Here is an 18,460-nt window from a genome sequence, read left to right as displayed (position 1 = left end):
AGGGCAGGCTTATCCTGGATCTGTACTTTGATGCTACCCTTACCTGACGTGAGCAAGAAGTTGCCGATAATACTAATGTGTGACATTCAACTCAAGGTCCTCATCTCAAGTCAAATCGCACCTGTTCAAAAACAAATGGCGTGTTTCTCAGCTCAGTTGAAAGCGTTGCAGAATGTCTCCACAGAGTCACGATTCCTTTCTTCGACACCGATGCCATCATGAATCGCACAAAACATTTCACAGCATCAGTTACAAAACATAATCGAACACGTCTGCACAAACAAACGCAATGCCTTTCTGTAAAGGCCTTTACATCTTCCCCATACACTAGTCTACAGCATCATGAGTCAAACTCAAACACTTTCGTGTCCCCATCAGCCTATTCACTGTGCCTGAAGACTACAAAAGCCCTTGTCTTCTCTTCTCAGAAAACCAATGTTTGTTTACACAAAGACGAGTTTATCCCTACGAGAATGAGTTTATCCGCCTTTGGATTACATTCTCAGCTCTCTCCATCGAGAAGGCTCTGTGACAGCTCCTCATCGGATGTCCTTGAGGTGGTGGCTCTGTGACAGCTCCTCATCGGATGTCCTTGAGGTGGTGGCTCTGTGACAGCTCCTCATCGGATGTCCTTGAGGTGGTGGCTCTGTGACAGCTCCTCATCGGATGTCCTTGAGGTGGTGGCTCTGTGACAGCTCCTCATCGGATGTCCTTGAGGTGGATGCTGCGACGGCGCCAGCAGCACATGGTAAACACAGGAACGTGTGTGTGTGCACATGACTCACTTATTAATTACGTGGAGCTGTTTGAATAGCTACACACACACACGTTCTGGAGTTGTTTCAATAGCTGTAAGTCTCCCGCCGATGTCGGGGTGTCCGGGAGCGCTAATCGCTACATTGTTTGTATTGTATTTGTATTGCTGAGGATCATGGCGCTAACAGACGCTAATGTCGTCCTACTGAACCATTGACGGGCAAGAAAAATAAACACAAACCTAAAGTAATTACTTCATCCTCCGAGGGACATTGTTATTGATGCTTTACAGTCAAGCTACTGAATGACGAGGCCTCTCATTTCTTTACATTGTATAGTCATGGCCGAAAGTTGAGAATGACACAAATATACATTTTCACAATGTCTGCTGCCTCAGTTTGTATGATGGCAATTTGCATATACTCCAGAATGTTATGAAGAGTGATCAGATGAATTGCAATTAATTGCAAAGTCCCTCTTTGCCATGCAAATTAACTGAATCCCCAAAAAAACATTTCCACTACATTTCAGCCCTGCCACAAAAGGACCAGCTGACATCATGTCAGTGATTCTCTCGTTAACACAGGTGTGAGTGTTGACGAGGACAAGGCTGGAGATCACTCTGTCATGCTGATTGAGTTTGAATAACAGGAGGGTGGTGCTTGGAATCATTGTTCTTCCTCTGTCAAACATGGCTGACTGCAAGGAAACACATGTCATCATTGCTTTGCACAAAAAGGGCAAGGATATTGGTGACAGTAAGGTTGCACCTAAATCAGGAGAGCGGTTCAATTGTTGTGAAGAAGGCTTCAGGGCGCCCAAGAAAGTCCAGCAAGCGCCAGGACCGTCTCCTAAAGTTGATTCAGCTGTGGGATCGGGGCACCACCAGTACACAGCTTGCTCAGGAATGGCAGCAGGCAGGTGTGAGTGCATCTGCACGCACAGTGAGGCGAAGACTTTTGGAGGATGGCCTGGTGTCAAGAAGGGCACCAAAGAAGCCACTTATCTCCAGGAAAAACATCAGGGACAGACTGATATTCTGCAAAAGGTGCAGGGATTGGGCTGCTGAGGACTGGGGTAAAGTCATTTTCTCTGATGAAGCACCTTTCCGATTGTTTGGGGCGTCCGGAAAAAAGCTTGTCCAGAGAAGACAAGGTAAGCGCTGCCATCAGTCCTGTGTCATGCCAACAGTAAAGCATCCTGAGACCATTCATGTGTGAGGTTGCTTCTCAGCCAAGGGAGTGGGCTCACTCACAATTTTGCCTATGAACACAGCCATGAATACAGAATGGTAACAACACATCCTCCGAGAGCAACTTCGCCCAATCATCCAGGAACAGTTTGGTGACGAACAATGCCTTTTCCAGCATGATGGAGCACCTTGCCATAAGGCAAAAGTGATAACCAAGTGGCTCGGGGAACAAAACGTCGATATTTTGGGTCCATGGCCAGGAAACTCCCCAGACCTTAATCCCATTGAGAACTTGTGGTCAATCTTCAAGAGGCGGGCGGACAAACAAAAACCTATAAATTCTGACAAACTCCAAGCATTGATTGTGCAAGAATGGGCTGCCATCAGTCAGGATGTGGCCCAGAAGTTAATTGACAGCATGCTAGGGTGGATTGCAGAGGTCTTGAAAAATAAGGGGCAACACTGCAAATATTGACTCTTTGCATCAACTTCATGTAATTGTCAATAAAAGCCTTTGACACTTATGAAATGCTTGTAATTATACTTCAGTATTCCATAGTAACATCTGACAAAAATATCTAAAGACACTGAGGCAGCAAACTGTGTAAATGAATGTGTCATTCAAAACTTTTGGCCACAACTGTACATGTGATCCATTTCCCTGCATTCAGCACATTCCAAGCCTAATTGTACACACTATATACCTTCCTCATACAGATAACCAATAACTTCTGGTGTAGACCCTCTAACCCTCAACACTCCATATTTCAATAGGATACCTGATAATCAACCCTATCCCAAGTTTAGGAGTTGAGACTCGAAATTGAGGTAAGGTGCATCCTGTTTCCATCTATCAGCCTTGAGAGGTTTCTACAACTTCATGTGGTAAATTCAATTGATTGAACATGATTTGGAAAGGCACACACCTGTCTATATAAGGTCCTACAGTTGACAGTGCACATCAGAGCAAAATCCAACCCATGAGGTCAAAGGATTTGCCCATAGAGCGACGAGACAATAGTGTCGAGGCACAGATCTGGGGAAGGGTAGCAAAACATTTCTGCAGCATTTTAGGTCCCCAAGAACACAGTGGCCTCCATCATTCTTAAAGGGATCAACTTTAGAACCTCTTCCTAGAGCTGGCCGCCTGGGGGAGAAGGTCCATGGTCAGGGAGGTGACCAAGAACCCGATGGTCACTGACAGAGCTTCAGGGTTCCTCTGTGGAGATGGGAGAACCTTCCAGAAGGACAACCATTTGGGCAGCACTCCAACAATCAGGCCTTTATGGTAGTGGCCAGACAGAAGCCACCTTAGTAAAAAGGCACAACAGCCCACTTGGAGTTTGCCAAAAGGCACCTAAAGAATCTCAGACCATGAGAAACAAGATTGTCTTGTCTGAAGAAACCAAGATTGAACTCTTTGGTCTGAATGGAGGAAACCTGGCACCATCCCTACGGTGAAGCATGGTGGTGTCAGCATCATGCTGTGGGGATGTTTTTCAGCGGCAGGGACTGGGAGACTAGTCAGGATCGAGGGAAAGATGAACAGAGCAAAGTACACTGTGATCCTTGATGAAAACCTGCTCCGGAGGGCTCAGGACCTCAGACTGGGGCAATGGTTCACCGTCCAACAGGACAACGACCCTGAGCACACAGCCAAGACAACATAGGAGTGGCCTCGTGACAAGTCTCAATGTCCTTGAGTGGCCCAGCCAGAGCCCGGACTTGAATCCAATCGAACATCTCTGAAGAGACCTTAAAATAGCTGTGCAGCAACGCTCCCCATCCAACCTGACAGAACTTGAGAGGATCTGCGAGAACAATGGTAGAAACTTCCTAAATACAGGTGTGCCAAACTTGTAGCGTCATACCCAAGACCCAATACCCAAGTCTCAAAGGTGTAATCGTTGCCAAAAGTGCTTCAATAAATTACTGAGTAAAGGGTCTAAATACTTATGTAAATTTAATATTTCAAAAAAAAATTGTAGAACATTATCAAAAATGTCTAAAAACCTGTTTTTACTTTGTTATTATGGGGTAGTGTGTAGATTGAGGGGGGGAAACTATTTTAACCATTTTAGAATATGGCTGTAACGTAACAAAATATGGGAGAAGTAAAGGGGTCCGAATACTTTCCAAATGCACTAACTTTGGATCCATCATCCCAGAACTGTCCCAGAGTCTGTTTTGAACATTCCCAGACATATTTTCTATTTTTCCTGGGACGACAGGACCTTGATTTCAAGCTAGGCCTGGCACAATTACGGTATAAGCGTGTATCCGACAGTTGTGTAACCAGTGTGAAATGGCTAGCTAGTTAGCGGGGTGCACGCTTATAGCGTTTCAATCGTGATGTCACTCGCTCTGAGACCTTAAAGTAGTTGTTTCCTTGCTCTGCAAGGGCCGGGGCTTTTGTGGAGCGATAGGTAACGATGCTTCGAGGGTGTCAGTTGTTGATGTGTGCAGAGGGTCCAAGGTTCGAGCCCAGGTAGGGGCTGAGAGGGACGGAAGCTATACCGTTACATATGGATGAAATAAAATAACCGTCATAGCCGGAAAAAACACACACTCACCGGCCATTTTTTTTTAGCTACACCACTCCAGTCACGCTCCTACAGACAGTGAGTCACGTGGCCGGGGCTTGCTATATAAAGCAGGCAGACAGACATCCAGTTACTGTTCGATTGAATGTTAGAACGGGCAAAACAAGTGACCTCAGCGAATGAACGAAAACCTGTGTCATTATAGGGTATTGTGTATAGATTGCTTAGGGGGAAAATATATTTAAATCAACTTTAGAATAAGGCTGTAACGTAACAAAATGTGGAAAAAGTCAAGGGGTCTGAATACTTTCTGAAGGCACTGTATGTATATATTTTGCGTGGAACGAACAGCTGACTGAAGAGGGGACGGCCTGGGCTTCGTGCGGTTGGGTCCGTTTCTGCTGTGACATGGACTCTTGACAACGTGATGAAACTTTGTTGCTCGTTGCTGAAACGAGTCTTCGGCTGTCTAGGCAACACCCCCCTCCAGGCAGCAGCAGCACACAGAAATACATTGAATATAAAGGGCTTGGAACCTCTGACAATTTGACTGGTAAACTAGCAATGGCTGCCTTTTATTGTGATGCAATCATTTCCCTGGAAATGTAAAATGTTCATACAAATTCTGTTAACTGATGTGGCTCATGCAATAGAATGCATTTATTGTAATGTCAGTTGGGTTGAATCAAATCACAGCACATGTTGATGGGTCAAAGGTCAAATAGGGGAGGGGCTTCTTATATTTGTCCTGTTTCACCTCAAGTAAAAGTCAGTAACCTGTACGAGTGGCAGGTGTGAATAAGTGTTTTTTGTATATCCAAACTCCCCCCGGAGAATGGAGTCATGGCCAGGGATCAGTCATTACTGGGGAAAGGGGGATACCTAGTCAGTTGTACAACTGAATGCATTCAACTGAAATGTGTCCTCTGAATCAGAGGTGGGAAGGGGGGGGGGCTGCCATAATTGACATCCACGCCTTTGGTGCCCGGGGAACATGCCTTGTTCAGGGGCAGAGTGACAGATTTTTACCTTGTCAGCTCAGGGATTCGATCCAGCAACCTTTCGGTTACTGGCCCAACGCTCTAACCATAAGGTTACCTGCCGCCCCAAAGACCATTGAGCAATTAGCGTTAAGTGCCTTGCTCAAGGGAGATTGACATTTTTTGTTTTTTACCTTGTCGGCTGGGAGATTCAAAACGGGCAACCTTTGGCCTACTGGCCCGATGCTCTTACAGCTCTAGGCTATCTGCCGCCAACTTCCTGCTTTGCTCCTATAGGTTAACTCGCAATGCCCGCCAGTCCACCCATTATTCCATCATTGACTTGAATGGGGATGCCTGTTCTATTCATTCTATTTCTATAGCAGCACATGCAGTCAGGAGAAGAGAAAGTGTTTCAAAAATGTATACTAAAAATACAATTTAAAAAATGCTTTGAATGGTTATTACGATGAGCATGGTGGTTGTCATTTGACCGTCACAGTCCTATTTCAAGCCTTGCCTAACGCACAAATCACAGTTTTGCACGCACACACACAAAGTTAGAGCCCACACAGATCCATCCACAATACCAGTCATTCACACATAGAAAGTATAACTGTAGGATAAGTTAAGCGCAGTAAGTGAAGCAGCATTCATTTCTTTCTGTCCCTAGTCCCATCTTGTCTTCCTGTGGGTCTCGCCTCGCCTCCTGCTCTGTAGTCTGCATCCTCTCTATGACTGGGCCCCCATAGGGCTTGCCAAATGACACACACAAGAGAGACACAGGATCGCTCACACGCGCACGCGGACAACATGTTTCAATAATAGTGCCATGCTGGCCATTTGTCCCTGAACATCGCTGACACAGAAACATGACTGGAGCGGCAGCTGAGAGATGAGTCACTGTGAAACTGTGGAGCGAGAGCAGCAGGACACCGCCGCTATTCATTACACAAACACACACTTACCAAATCAGGTGGTCGGACATACAGATACTCACTCACACCTCTGCCACGGTGCTGTCATATAAATCTGTAACAACCCAATCCACTGCCACTTATCATTCGTTCTGTCAAACTATTCGACCTCTCCGTCACTTTTATGACATGGAGCGAGCAGTCTGAAACACCTCACACACAGTCACACATACAGTCACACATACAGTCACACATACAGTCACACATACAGTCACACACAGTCACACACAGTGCAATGGTGTCACTCACTCTACTTACTGAGATGATGCGAGGTCTTACTAACACAAATGGTCACTCTCACATGACGGTCCCCATCTCACGCCTGCCTGCACAGGAGAACACACCGCCACTCACTGAATCATTACTAAACAGGCAACTAAATCAAGACATTGACCATCATATGTCTAATGTATTTGCTCAAGGCCATTGACCAGTCCAACAGTACACAGAAGAATCTATGCTCCGTCTCTTCAATGTCTACAGCAGGGCTGTTCAATGTCGGTCCTGGAGGGGCCGACATTCCTCTCCTTCTAATCAGGGACTAATTCAGACCTGGGACACCAGGTGAGCGCAGTTAACAAAATCCAGAAGGACCGGAAATTGAACAGCCCTGGTCTATAGGAATGTGAATGAGAGAATAAAACAATGCCTTTGGGGGCCTTGGAAGGACAACGTGGATTCTATATAAATCTTTGCATTTGACTATTATTTGTATTGTTTTTCCTATAAGTGACTAATATACACTGTGTACAAAACATTAAGAACACCTGCTTTTTCCATGACAGACTGACCAGGTGAATCCAGGTGAAAGCTATGATCCCTTATTGATGTCACTTGTTAAATCCTCCTTCAATCAGTGTAGATGAAGTGGAGGAGACCAGTTAAAGAAGGATTTTTAAGCCAATTCAGACAATTGAGACATGGATTGTGTACGTGTGGCATTCAGAGGGTGACTGGGCAAGACCAAAGAAGTAAGCGCCTTTGAAACGGAGTATGGTAGTAGGTAGTTGCTGCCAGTTGCACCGGTTTGAATGTGTCAAGAACTGCAGCGCTGCTTGATTTTTCACACTCAATAGTTTCCTGTGAGTATCAAGAATAGTCCAACACCCAAACGACATCCAGCCAACTTGACACATTGGAGTCTACATGGGCCAGCGTCCCTGTGGAACGCTTTCAACTCCTTGTAGAGTCCATGCCAGGCGAACTGAGGCTGTTCTGACGGCAAAAAGGGGAGAGTGTCACTCACTATTAGGAAGGTGTTCCTATTGTTTTGTAGTTTACATTTCGAAAAGGGGATCAACATACTGTACTATAACACACAAATTGACACTTGATCGGTACTAAACGTTTGCGACCTCCACCAGATCGTCACTAGATCTCTAGTTGTCTTTCCTATGATATTTAGAATGGTGATCAGCAGTCAGAGCTGATCGATACTGCTCTGAAGTGGTTCCTCTGTCTCCCATAGGGATCCCATTGTCTTGACTGATGCCTCGGCTTATTACCACATTGTTTATAGATTCGATCTATGGATCGGCCACTGACCAAGGGAAATAGGCGACCATACCTCTTCCTGTGTGTTAATTGGTCCCCCCCGACCCAGATGGGCTAGTAGTACATCTCCACATGTTATATGCTTGTTTCCTCTCGCTTGAATAGTTTGTGATCGTCCCGCCTAAAGGGGGAAGCAAATGATTGAGCATTGGGGAGAGGGAACGCCATCTCTGCATGTGAAGATGTGAATTCCGCTTTGTTCTGAAAACATTTGCATTCCAAATTTGAACAGTTAAGACTGTCAAGATCACACTAGCTCAGTCACCCAACACCTCGTCCCTGTCACGCTCTGTTCTCTCTCTCCCCCACCAGAGATCTCGACACAGCCCGGGTAATAAAAGAGAATCTAAAACCCAAATCAGGAGCAGTGTTTTAAGAACACTGATAAATAATGTAGAGGGCGTTCTACTGGACAGCAGAGGCTCAGATCTACAGCCAGTGCAGTGCTAGCAGAAAAAGCAGCTCAACGAGAGAGAAAAGTTACGGGGGGATACAGGTGGGGAGTTGGAGGGTGAGAGAGAGAGAGAGAGAGAGAGAGAGAGCAGAAGAGACTATGCAGGCATGCAGAGAAGTCACACCAGCTCTGCTCAGCCCAGTCTTCTCTGCCACAGGGCTGTTAAAAAGGTAATGGCATTCTGACAAAGCTGCTGCTTTTAAAAACAGGAGCTTTCATCTCAACCAGTGGAGAGGAGTGGAGAGGAGAGGGGAGAAAATCCACGATGACATGCGGCACAAAATCAACAATTCTAACCAACTGTTCCGTGAGAAAGAGAGCGGGAGAAAAAAGGGGGGGAGAAGAATGCATGCTACGAAAGAGGGTGAAAGAGTGAGAAAGTGCCATGGGGATAAAGAAAGGAACACAGACAGGAAGAGTAGGAATAAGGCAGAGAGGGACAGAAAGAGACAGAATTGAGCAAAGAGAGAAATCTCAACACAGGAGGAGGCAGTCACGAAACTGAATGCGGTGCTAGTTCTCAGTTGAATCCACATCCACAGTAGAACAGAACTGGCAACGCCTGTAAGTCAAGAGAAGACTTGTGAGCAACCCACAAGTGAGCAATTGTAATCTGTGCACTGACTAAAATCGGTCATGTTTTACCCCTCAAAGCCAAGAGCTCTTCAGCAATGCCTGTCAGTTGTTATGCAAGCTGTCACATATTGACGGCAATACATGTAGGCCACGTCATTATCAGTCTCATAGGAGTGGCGCACAAATCGAAGCAAGCTACCGCAGCAACCACCTACTACGCACATCGCTGTGGGAGTGTGGGTAGTTGCATCTCTCCCTTCTCTGCCATCAGCGGTGGTTGGTCGGTGTACAGCCGTGAAGAAGAAACCCTGGGAGGCATAAAATATTAACGAGGGCCCATTAGGAAGCTGAGAGCGGGTTAGCTAGGTGAGGCTGAGCTCTAGAGGAGAGGAGACCAGTAGAGCATCGAACCCATTCAGAGGCAGAGCAGAGGCTCAACACCGGGTTTAGTGTGGAGGCGAGATATTGAGGAGGACTTGAGATGTTTCAACTTTGAAGATGATTCGAGATGCGGCGAAAGTCTCAATCCCAGTTCACCACAGACCGTCGTTGTTGTGTGTCACCTGTGAGCATGTGTATATTTGTCTGTACGTATGCGCCCCAAGAGGTTGGTGGTACCTTAATTGGGGGAGGACTGGCTGGTGGCAATGGCTGGAGCGGAAATGGTATTAAACACATCAACACACAGTTTGATGCCATTCCATTCGCTCCGTTCAAGCCACTATTATGAGCCATCCTCCCCTCAGCAGCCTCCACTGGTATGTGTGTCTCTCTCTGTGCAAAGTATAGAAGAGGAAAGGAATAGGTAGGACATGTACAGGTATAGTAACTGCCAATGGTTTTGGCCCAAGCTACCCTGTCTGGGAGTGTCTATTTTGGGCCTGTGTATCAGTCAGTCCCGTGGGCTGGCGGGGTGATGGATCATGATGAGATTAGCCCGTTGTCCCTCTGCAGCGCCGCCGTGCCAGGAGTCTGGTGTCACTTTCACTCAGACTCTTTATCAATAATGAGCCACTGGCAGCATGCTACGCTAGCAGTAGGTCACGCTATGCTAGGCTACGCTGCTCGAGGATATGCCATGATTGCCAAGGGGACCAAATAGGCCTAAAGTACACCAGTACAGCAATTGTAGTATTGTAGTTTAACATATGTTGAGCTAAATTAGCAATGCAACGCTAAGCTATGCTAATGTAATACCCAAGAAAGGGTTTAACGCACAGCCATGAATTTATAGCTATATAGATAGATACACTGGTGGAAAATACATGGCTAAATATGTTACAGTGCACTAGCTACATCCCAAGGGAACAAGAGCCAAAAATAGACCACGTGAATAATTTACAGTACAGGGGGACATATGTGGGCTAATGTGCCATAGCTGGGGATGCTATGTACTCCTAGCCAGGAAACAGAGTATAGTCCCTAACACTCTGTCTGTCTGTGTGTGTGTGTGTGTGTGTGTGTGTGTGTGTGTGTGTGTGTGTGTGTGTGTGTGTGTGTGTCAATTCCTGACATTTAATCCTAGTAAGAATTCCCTGTTTTAGGTCAGTTAGGATTATTTTAAGAATGTGAAATGTCAGAATAATAGTAGAGAGAATGATTATTTCAGCTTTTACTTCTTTCATCACATTCCTAGTGGGTCAGAAGTTGACATACACTCAATTAGTATTTGGTAGCATTGCCTTTAAATTGTTTGACTTGGGTCAAATGTTTCGGGTAGCCTTCCACAAGCACCCAACATTAAGATCCTTCTCGCACATGCTTTTTCAGTTCTGCCCACAAATTTTCTATGAGATTGACGTCAGGGCTTTGTGATGGCCACTCCAATACCTTGACTGTGTTGTCCTTAAGCAATTTTGCCACAACATTGGAAGTATGCTTGGGGTAATTGTCCATTTGGAAGACCCATTTGCGACCAAGCTTTAACTTCCTGACTGATGTCTTGAGATGTTGCTTCAATATATCCACATAACATCCTGACTAATGATGCCATCTATTTTGTGAAGTGCACCAGTCCCTCCTGCAGCAAAGCACCCCCCACAACATGATGCTGCCACCCCCGTGCTTCACAGTTGGGATGGTGTTCTTCAGCTTGCAAGTCCCCCACTTTTTCCTCCAAACATAACAATGGTCATTATGGCCAAACAGTTCCATTTTTGTTTCATCAGACCAGAGGTTTTGGAGCAGTGGCTTCTTACTTGCTGAGCAGCCTTTCAGGTTATGTCGATATAGGACTAATTTTACTGTGGATAGAGATACTTTTGTACCCGTTTCCTCCAGCATCTTCACAAGGTCCTTTGCTGTTGTTCTGGGATTGATTTGCACTTTTCACACCAAAGTACGTTCATCTCTAGGAGACAGAACACATCTCCGGTATGACGGCTGAGTGGTCCCATGGTGTTTATACTTGCGAACCATCGTTTATACAGATGAAAGTGGTACCTTCAGGCGTTTGGAAATTGCTCCCAAGCATGAACCAGACTTGTGGAGGTCTACAATAATTTTTCTGAGGTCTTGGCTGATTTCTTTGATTTTCCCATGATGTCAAGCAAAGAGGCACTGAGTTTGAAGGTAGGCCTTGAAATACATCCACAGGTACACCTAATTGGCTCAAATTATGCCAATTAGCCTATCAGAAGCTTCTAAAGCCATTACATCATTTTCTGGAATTTTCCAAGCTGTTTAAAGGCCCAGTCAACTTAGTGTATGTAAACTTCTGACCCACTGGAATTGTGATACAGTGAATTACAAGTTAAATAATCTGTCTGTAAACAATTGTTGGAAAAATGACTTGTGTCATGCACAAAGTAGATGTCCTAACCGACTTGCCAAAACTATAGTTTGTTAACAAGAAATATATGGAGCGGTTGAAAAACTAGTTTAATGACTCCAACCTAAGTGTATGTAAACTTCTGACTTCAACTGTATATATATATATATATAAATAAGAGAGAGCGAGCGAGCAAGAGAGAGAGAGACATGATGACAGGTTAGGCTGGAACTGCCAACCATGGAGAAAGTCCCTCCAAACATGGGCAGTATAGGCACAGTTGTCAAGAGTTGAACAGGGCTCGGATATCACTGATTAAGTACCAACAAGGTGGCCATTCTAATTTTCTGAACACTGCAAAGTAGAGATTTATTTATTTTTTGTATTTTTATGATACCCATTTCTCTCTCCAATTTCATGGTATCCAATTGGTAGTTAGTCTTGTCCCATCACTGCAACTCCCGTACGGACTCGGGAGAGGCGAACATTGGAGAGCCATGCGTCCTCCGAAACACAACCCAGCCAAGCCACACTGCTTCTTGACACAATGCCTGCTTAACCCGGAAGCCAGGCGAACCAATGTGCCGGAGGAAACGTACAACACCTGGTGACCGTGTCAGCGAGCACTGAGCCCGGCCCGTCATAGGAGTCATTAGTGCGTGATGGGCCAGGTGCAACAGAGACTGGACTCGAACCTGGATCTCTAGTGGCACAGCAAGCACTTTGATACAGTGCCTCAGGCCACTACGCCACTCGGGAGGCCAGGAAGACAGAGTTGATTTCATGCAACGGGGTGGTACTCATATTGTGGTTCAGGTCATAATTAAAAGTTGAAAGTTAAGAAAATTAGTTACAACGGCTCCATGTAAATGATACATCTAAATACACAAGATACAGTATTCTAAAATACAAGAAGGTTATTTTTGGTCCAGTTTCATTTTCATGAGTGGTTTTCACATGAACCCAGAGTCAGAGTGTGACAGGTAAGAGTAAGTTCAGCTCAGTGCTAGTATTATTAGTTACAGCATCATACAGAGAGGTCTGTGGTCCAGAAGTGGTCTCTGGCCGAGCAGTAGGCCTATGTCCTGAGGCTGAAAGAGACTGAATGATTTCACACTCCTCCACTCCTCCTCTCTCCCACCATCTGGTACTGACCTCTGGCTCACTCAGCCCACACTCAGCTGGTGTGTTTCACTCTCTCCCTCTCTTCACGCTCGCCTTCTCTTTTCTACTTACTGTCCTTCCCACGCTCAAATGTCCTTTCCACTCAATTCTTCCTTCTCTCTCCTTCCTTCCGTCCATCCTTCCACCTCCTTCCATCCATCCTTCCACCTCTCCTCCACCCTCATTTCTTCCATCCGCCTCTCCTCCCCCTCCTTTCTTCCACCCGCCTCTCCTCCCCCTTACCTTCCTTCCACCCGCCACCCCCATACCTTCCATCCACCCGCCTCCCCCCTTACCTTCCTTCCACCCGCCACCCCTTACCTTCCTTCCTTCCACCCGCCTCCCCCCTTACCTTCCATCCACCCGCCTCCCCCCTTACCTTCCTTCCACCCGCCTCCCCCCTTACCTTCCTTCCACCCGCCTCCCCCCTTACCTTCCTTCCACCCGCCTCCCCCTTACCTTCCTTCCACCCGTCTCCCCCCTTACCTTACTTCCACCCGCCTCCCCCCTTACCTTACTTCCACCCGCCTCCCCCCTTACCTTACTTCCACCCGCCTCCCCCCTTACCTTCCTTCCACCCGCCTCCCCCCTTACCTTCCTTCCACCCGCCTCCCCCTTACCTTCCTTCCACCCGCCTCCCCCTTACCTTCCTTCCACCCGCCTCCCCCTTACCTTCCTTCCACCCGCCTCCCCCTTACCTTCCTTCCACCCGCCTCCCCCCTTACCTTCCTTCCACCCGCCTCCCCCTTACCTTCCTTCCACCCGCCTCCCCCTTACCTTCCTTCCACCCGCCTCCCCCTTACCTTCCTTCCACCCGCCTCCCCCTTACCTTCCTTCCACCCGCCTCCCCCCTTACCTTCCTTCCACCCGCCTCCCCCTTACCTTCCTTCCACCCGCCTCCCCCTTACCTTACTTCCACCACCCCCCACTTACCTTCCTTCCACCTGCTTAAGTGCACGTGTAGGACACACATCTCCAAGCCCCATAGGACCCTGTCTAAAGACTAGCGAGACAGTGATCCACAACACAGTACGTACAGGTACAGACTGGTATGTGTGGGTGGTGGGTCACTGAGGTAGAGAAAGAGGAGGGAGAACATGGGGGCCATGTGAACTCACCCTGGGTTGCCAGTTCTCATACTGCTTCTGCAGGTTGGCCCCGATGGTCTCCAGGGCTTTCTGTGGACTCATGGACAGAGGGTCTGGAGGAGAGGAAACAGACACTCATTATCATAAGGACAACATTAGACTTGGGTACACACAGTAGTGAAATGCACAAAAATGACCACATTACTCATAATACTTGCACATATATTTATCTAGAAGCATTGCTTTTACAAGATGGGAAGGTAAAAGTATTGCAGATCTGAAGTAACATCTGTATACAGTGTGTATTATGGGATGTTGGGTATTGTGTGTACATTGATGTACAGGTACAGTCAAAAGTTAGGACACCTACTCATTCAAGGGTTTTCTTAATTTTTACTATTTTCTACACTTATGGAATCATGTAACCAAAAGTGTTATATCATAATATTTTTTGATGACAGCTTTGCACACTCTTGGCATTCTCTCAACCACCTTCGTTAGGTTGTCACATGGAATGCTTTTCCAACAGTCTTGAAGGAGTTCCCACATATGCTGAGCACTTGTTGGCTGCTTTTACTTCACTCTGCGGTCCAACTCATCCCAAACCATCTCAATTGGGTTGAGGTCGGGGGATTGTGGAGGCCAGGTCATCTGATGCAGCACTCCATCACTCTCCTTCTTGGTCAAATAGTCCTTACACAGTCTCTAGGTGTGTTGGGTCATTGTCCTGTTGAAAAACAAATGATAGTCCCACTAAGCGCAAACCAGATGAGATGGCATATCGCTGCAGAATGCTGTGGCAGCCATGCTGGTTAAGTGTGCCTTGAATTCTAAATAAATCAGTGTCACCAGCAAAGCACCCCCACACAATCACACCACCTCCATGCTTCACAGTGGGAACCACACATGCAGAGATCATCCATTCACCTACTCTGTGTCTCACAAAGACACGGCGGTTGGAATCAAAATCTCCAATTTTGTCTCAGACCAAAGGACAGATTTCCACCGGTCTAATGTCCGTTGCTTGTGTTTCCTGGCCCAAACAAGTCACATCTTCTGCTTGGTGATCTTTCGTAGTGGTTTCTTTGCAGCAATTCGACCATGAAGGTCTGATTCACACAGTCTCCTCTGAACAGTTGATGTTGAGATGTGTCTGTTACTTGAACTCTGTGAAGCATTTGTTTGGGCTGCAATTTCTGAGGCTGGTAACTCTACCGAACTTATCCTCTGCAGCAGAGGTAACTCGGGGTCTTCCTTTCCTGTGGCGGTCCTCATGAGAGCCAGTTTCATCATAGTGCTTGATGGTTTTAGCGACTGCACTTGAAGAAACTTTCAAAGTTCTTGAAAGAACATTCAAAGTTCCAGATTGACTGACCTTCATATCATAAAGTAATGGACTGTCGTTTCTCTTTGCTTATTTGAGCTGTTCTTGCCATAATATGGACTTGGTATTTTACCAAATAGGGCAATCTTCTGTAAACCACCCCTACCTTGTCACAACATAACTGATTGGCTCAAATGCCTTGATGAAAGAAATTCCACAAATTAACAAGGCACATCTGTTAATTTAAATGCATTCAAGGTGACAACCTCATGAAGCTGGTTGAGAGAATGCCAAGTGTGTGCAAAGCTGTCAAGGCAAAGGGTGGTTACTTTGAAGAATGTCAAATATAAAATCTTTTTGAATTGGTTAACACTTTTTTGATTACTACATGATTCCATGTGTTATTTCATAGTTTTGATGTCTTCACTATTATTCTACAATGTAGAAAATAGTTTAAAAAAATAAAATAAACATTTAAATGAGTAGGTGTCCAAACTTTTGACTGGTACTGTCAATGCTACAATCGTGAGCTGCAGTATTCCATGATTTGGATTAAGAGTCCTCCAGCCCATTTGATATGCCACAACACAAAGATCAGATAAATCCCAAAATTGCCATCACAATGAAGCAGAGATTCAGTTTAGACAGTTAACCCAATAGAGAACCAGTATCACAATCCCTCGCCATTTGTTTAGTAGGGCTGTTTCGCTTATCAAATTAAACTACATAACATGGAGAAATCTCCCCAGCGCTTCGGACTGAAATATTGTCAAGAAGAAATCAAATTGTATAAAGCATAGCGCATATTATAGATTCTGAAATATCAAATTCTGCCCACAATGCAGAGAATTACATTATTGATTTAGAAATTACCAGATGTACTGACAATATGCATATTCAGGGACACTGACAATGTTTTGGGGACAAAGCATATTTATTGATAGATGATATATTTTCAGTAGCCAGCAAGTCAAGGAAATGTATATTGTGCAGTATAACGCAACTGCAGTGAGTAAATGTAAGATGATGACCCTAACATGGTATGATGCATTCATTTCTCTTCAGAGAGTAAAATGTAGGAAGGAGGGAGGGGGTGAGGGTGGGTCAGAGAAGAAGAATGATAGCTAATGATTGTGCATTTAAGGTTATTCTAGACAGTTCTTTAAATAAACCATGATCTGCTGATTGACAGTTTGCTTTGTGCTCAGTCAAAGTCTACAATGAAACAGGATGTAGGAAGTCTTTGCTTTTTTTGAATGTGTTAGGTACTTCCTTTCATAAACTCTAACATCAAACAGTCTTGAATTTCATGTGGTTTCTTTTTGTCAAACCATCTGTGGGGGTGTAAAGTAATAATTCAACTTCTCAGTTGTCTAATATACTGTTACAAAACGTGGATTATAAAACGTGGATGTAGGGCTGGGCAATATCAGATAACAATATTTCCCTCATTTCATTTAACGGTATAAAGATATTTAATGTTTTAGAACAACAAAAGCTTTAAATATGCTTCAGGAGGAGTGCATGATCGTAGCGTGGCAACAAATACATTCTAAGTGGTTTTAAAATGGAGCTCTCTTTTCTGATTGTTTTATACTCTTCAAACTTGATCCCAATTTGTTTTAGTTGTTGCATTTTTCATACATTTCTGAATTTCCTTCACTAATTTGTTATAATTCCCACAATGTAAAACAATTGTTTTTACTCTGTATGGTTCTGTGAAAAGTACACTTTTCCTTTAACAGAATAATAATAATTTTCTATAAACAGGTTTCCGTCAAACCTTTTTATGCGAGTAAAGTACACGTCGGATTAAAAACAAATAGACAAGGTGGGATCTTTGTGTCTGTAAAATTAATTATGCGCGAAATGGTGGTGGAAACACTTTTATGTGCAAATATTGATATAATAACCATCATATCAAAGTAAACTTGGAGTCGCACAATGACGTGTGGTCCTCCCACTAGGCTACAGATGAAATAGGTATTGATGAACTTCACAGGGTGGTGAAAGTGCAAGGTGATGAGCTTGATGCTCCTTTCCAATAAATGTCCAGGGTATTATGGTGACATGTTGATCGATCCTGCAGTTAAACAAATAAAAATGATCTTGCTCTTTTGTCCATAATAACCTTGAAATGTAGGTTTAGACACTAGGCTATACCAGCACTGTATCTGCGAGCTGTTGGTTAGAGTGCATTTGCCAATACCAGTGGGGAAATTCACTACATTACACAAACATTTGTGACAAAACCAGCAGTAGAGTTGAAAATGCATTGGAACCCCATTTAACTTGTAATTATTATTCAGTACAGTACATGGGAATTTAACCACAAAATATATTTTAAAGTGCACTACGTCATCACGTGCAGCCTTTTACCAACAAGTACATTTGATGGAGACCCATCTATGGTTTGGAAACACAAATGTTCTAAAATATGCAAGAAAACTATAAGTTATGCGCATGAAAATCTGTCGCAAATTGGTTGGAAATCTAGTTTGTTTAAGACCATATATTTTCAAATGGATTCAATGAATGTACTTTCGCCACAAGGGGCATTGTGCCAACTGGCTTATGTGCCTTTTTTTTTGTTGAGCAAAACTTTTTGTGGAAGGCATTTACACAGAGCACTGAGCACTCCCCAACGTCTTCGTGATATGTCGAGTTTCCTTGAAGGCCTATTTGGCGTGAAACTGAAGCCAGATGTATAGCCTATTGCCTGTGTGTGAGTCTTTCTGGGGCGCAACTTTTACTTGGGACAAGGGGTCATGTCCCCCCACATTCAGAAATTGCATTTTTGCCCACCCCAGTATTATCATTGCAATGTGACACAAACAGCGGCAAAGGTGTGCTTAGGACAGAAGGTCGACTCAGAGCGGTCAGATAGGCTATTTAGAGTGTTCAGCTGGCTGGATTTAGGACCACGCAGATGCCACAGAGCAGGTTGACAGGCTGTGTGAAGGCAAAGCTTCTGGAAGGCTGGCTGGACCAGCACAGGAGAGCTGAGGATAGATCAGTGTGTGTGTGTTGCGCTCTTTCACAAAGTTGTAAAAGCAAGCAGAGCAAAAATTGGCTACTCTTT

The 18,460-nt window shown here is 45.0% G+C and overlaps 1 protein-coding gene across 1 annotated transcript in view; it reads right to left on the bottom strand.

Annotated features, from left to right (window-relative positions):
• LOC112230310 (regulatory-associated protein of mTOR) overlaps positions 1–18,460 on the bottom strand; it is a 242,324-nt gene that overhangs the window by 197,773 nt on the left and 26,091 nt on the right. The window contains 1 exon segment of the mRNA XM_042310765.1: positions 14,085–14,167. Coding sequence (XP_042166699.1) covers positions 14,085–14,167 — 83 coding nt within the window.

The sequence above is a fragment of the Oncorhynchus tshawytscha genome, linkage group LG32, assembly GCF_018296145.1.
Source record: "Oncorhynchus tshawytscha isolate Ot180627B linkage group LG32, Otsh_v2.0, whole genome shotgun sequence".
NCBI lineage: Eukaryota > Metazoa > Chordata > Actinopteri > Salmoniformes > Salmonidae > Oncorhynchus > Oncorhynchus tshawytscha.
Note: the sequence above shows the minus strand (reverse complement) of the source record. Positions and strands in the feature narration are given on the sequence as shown.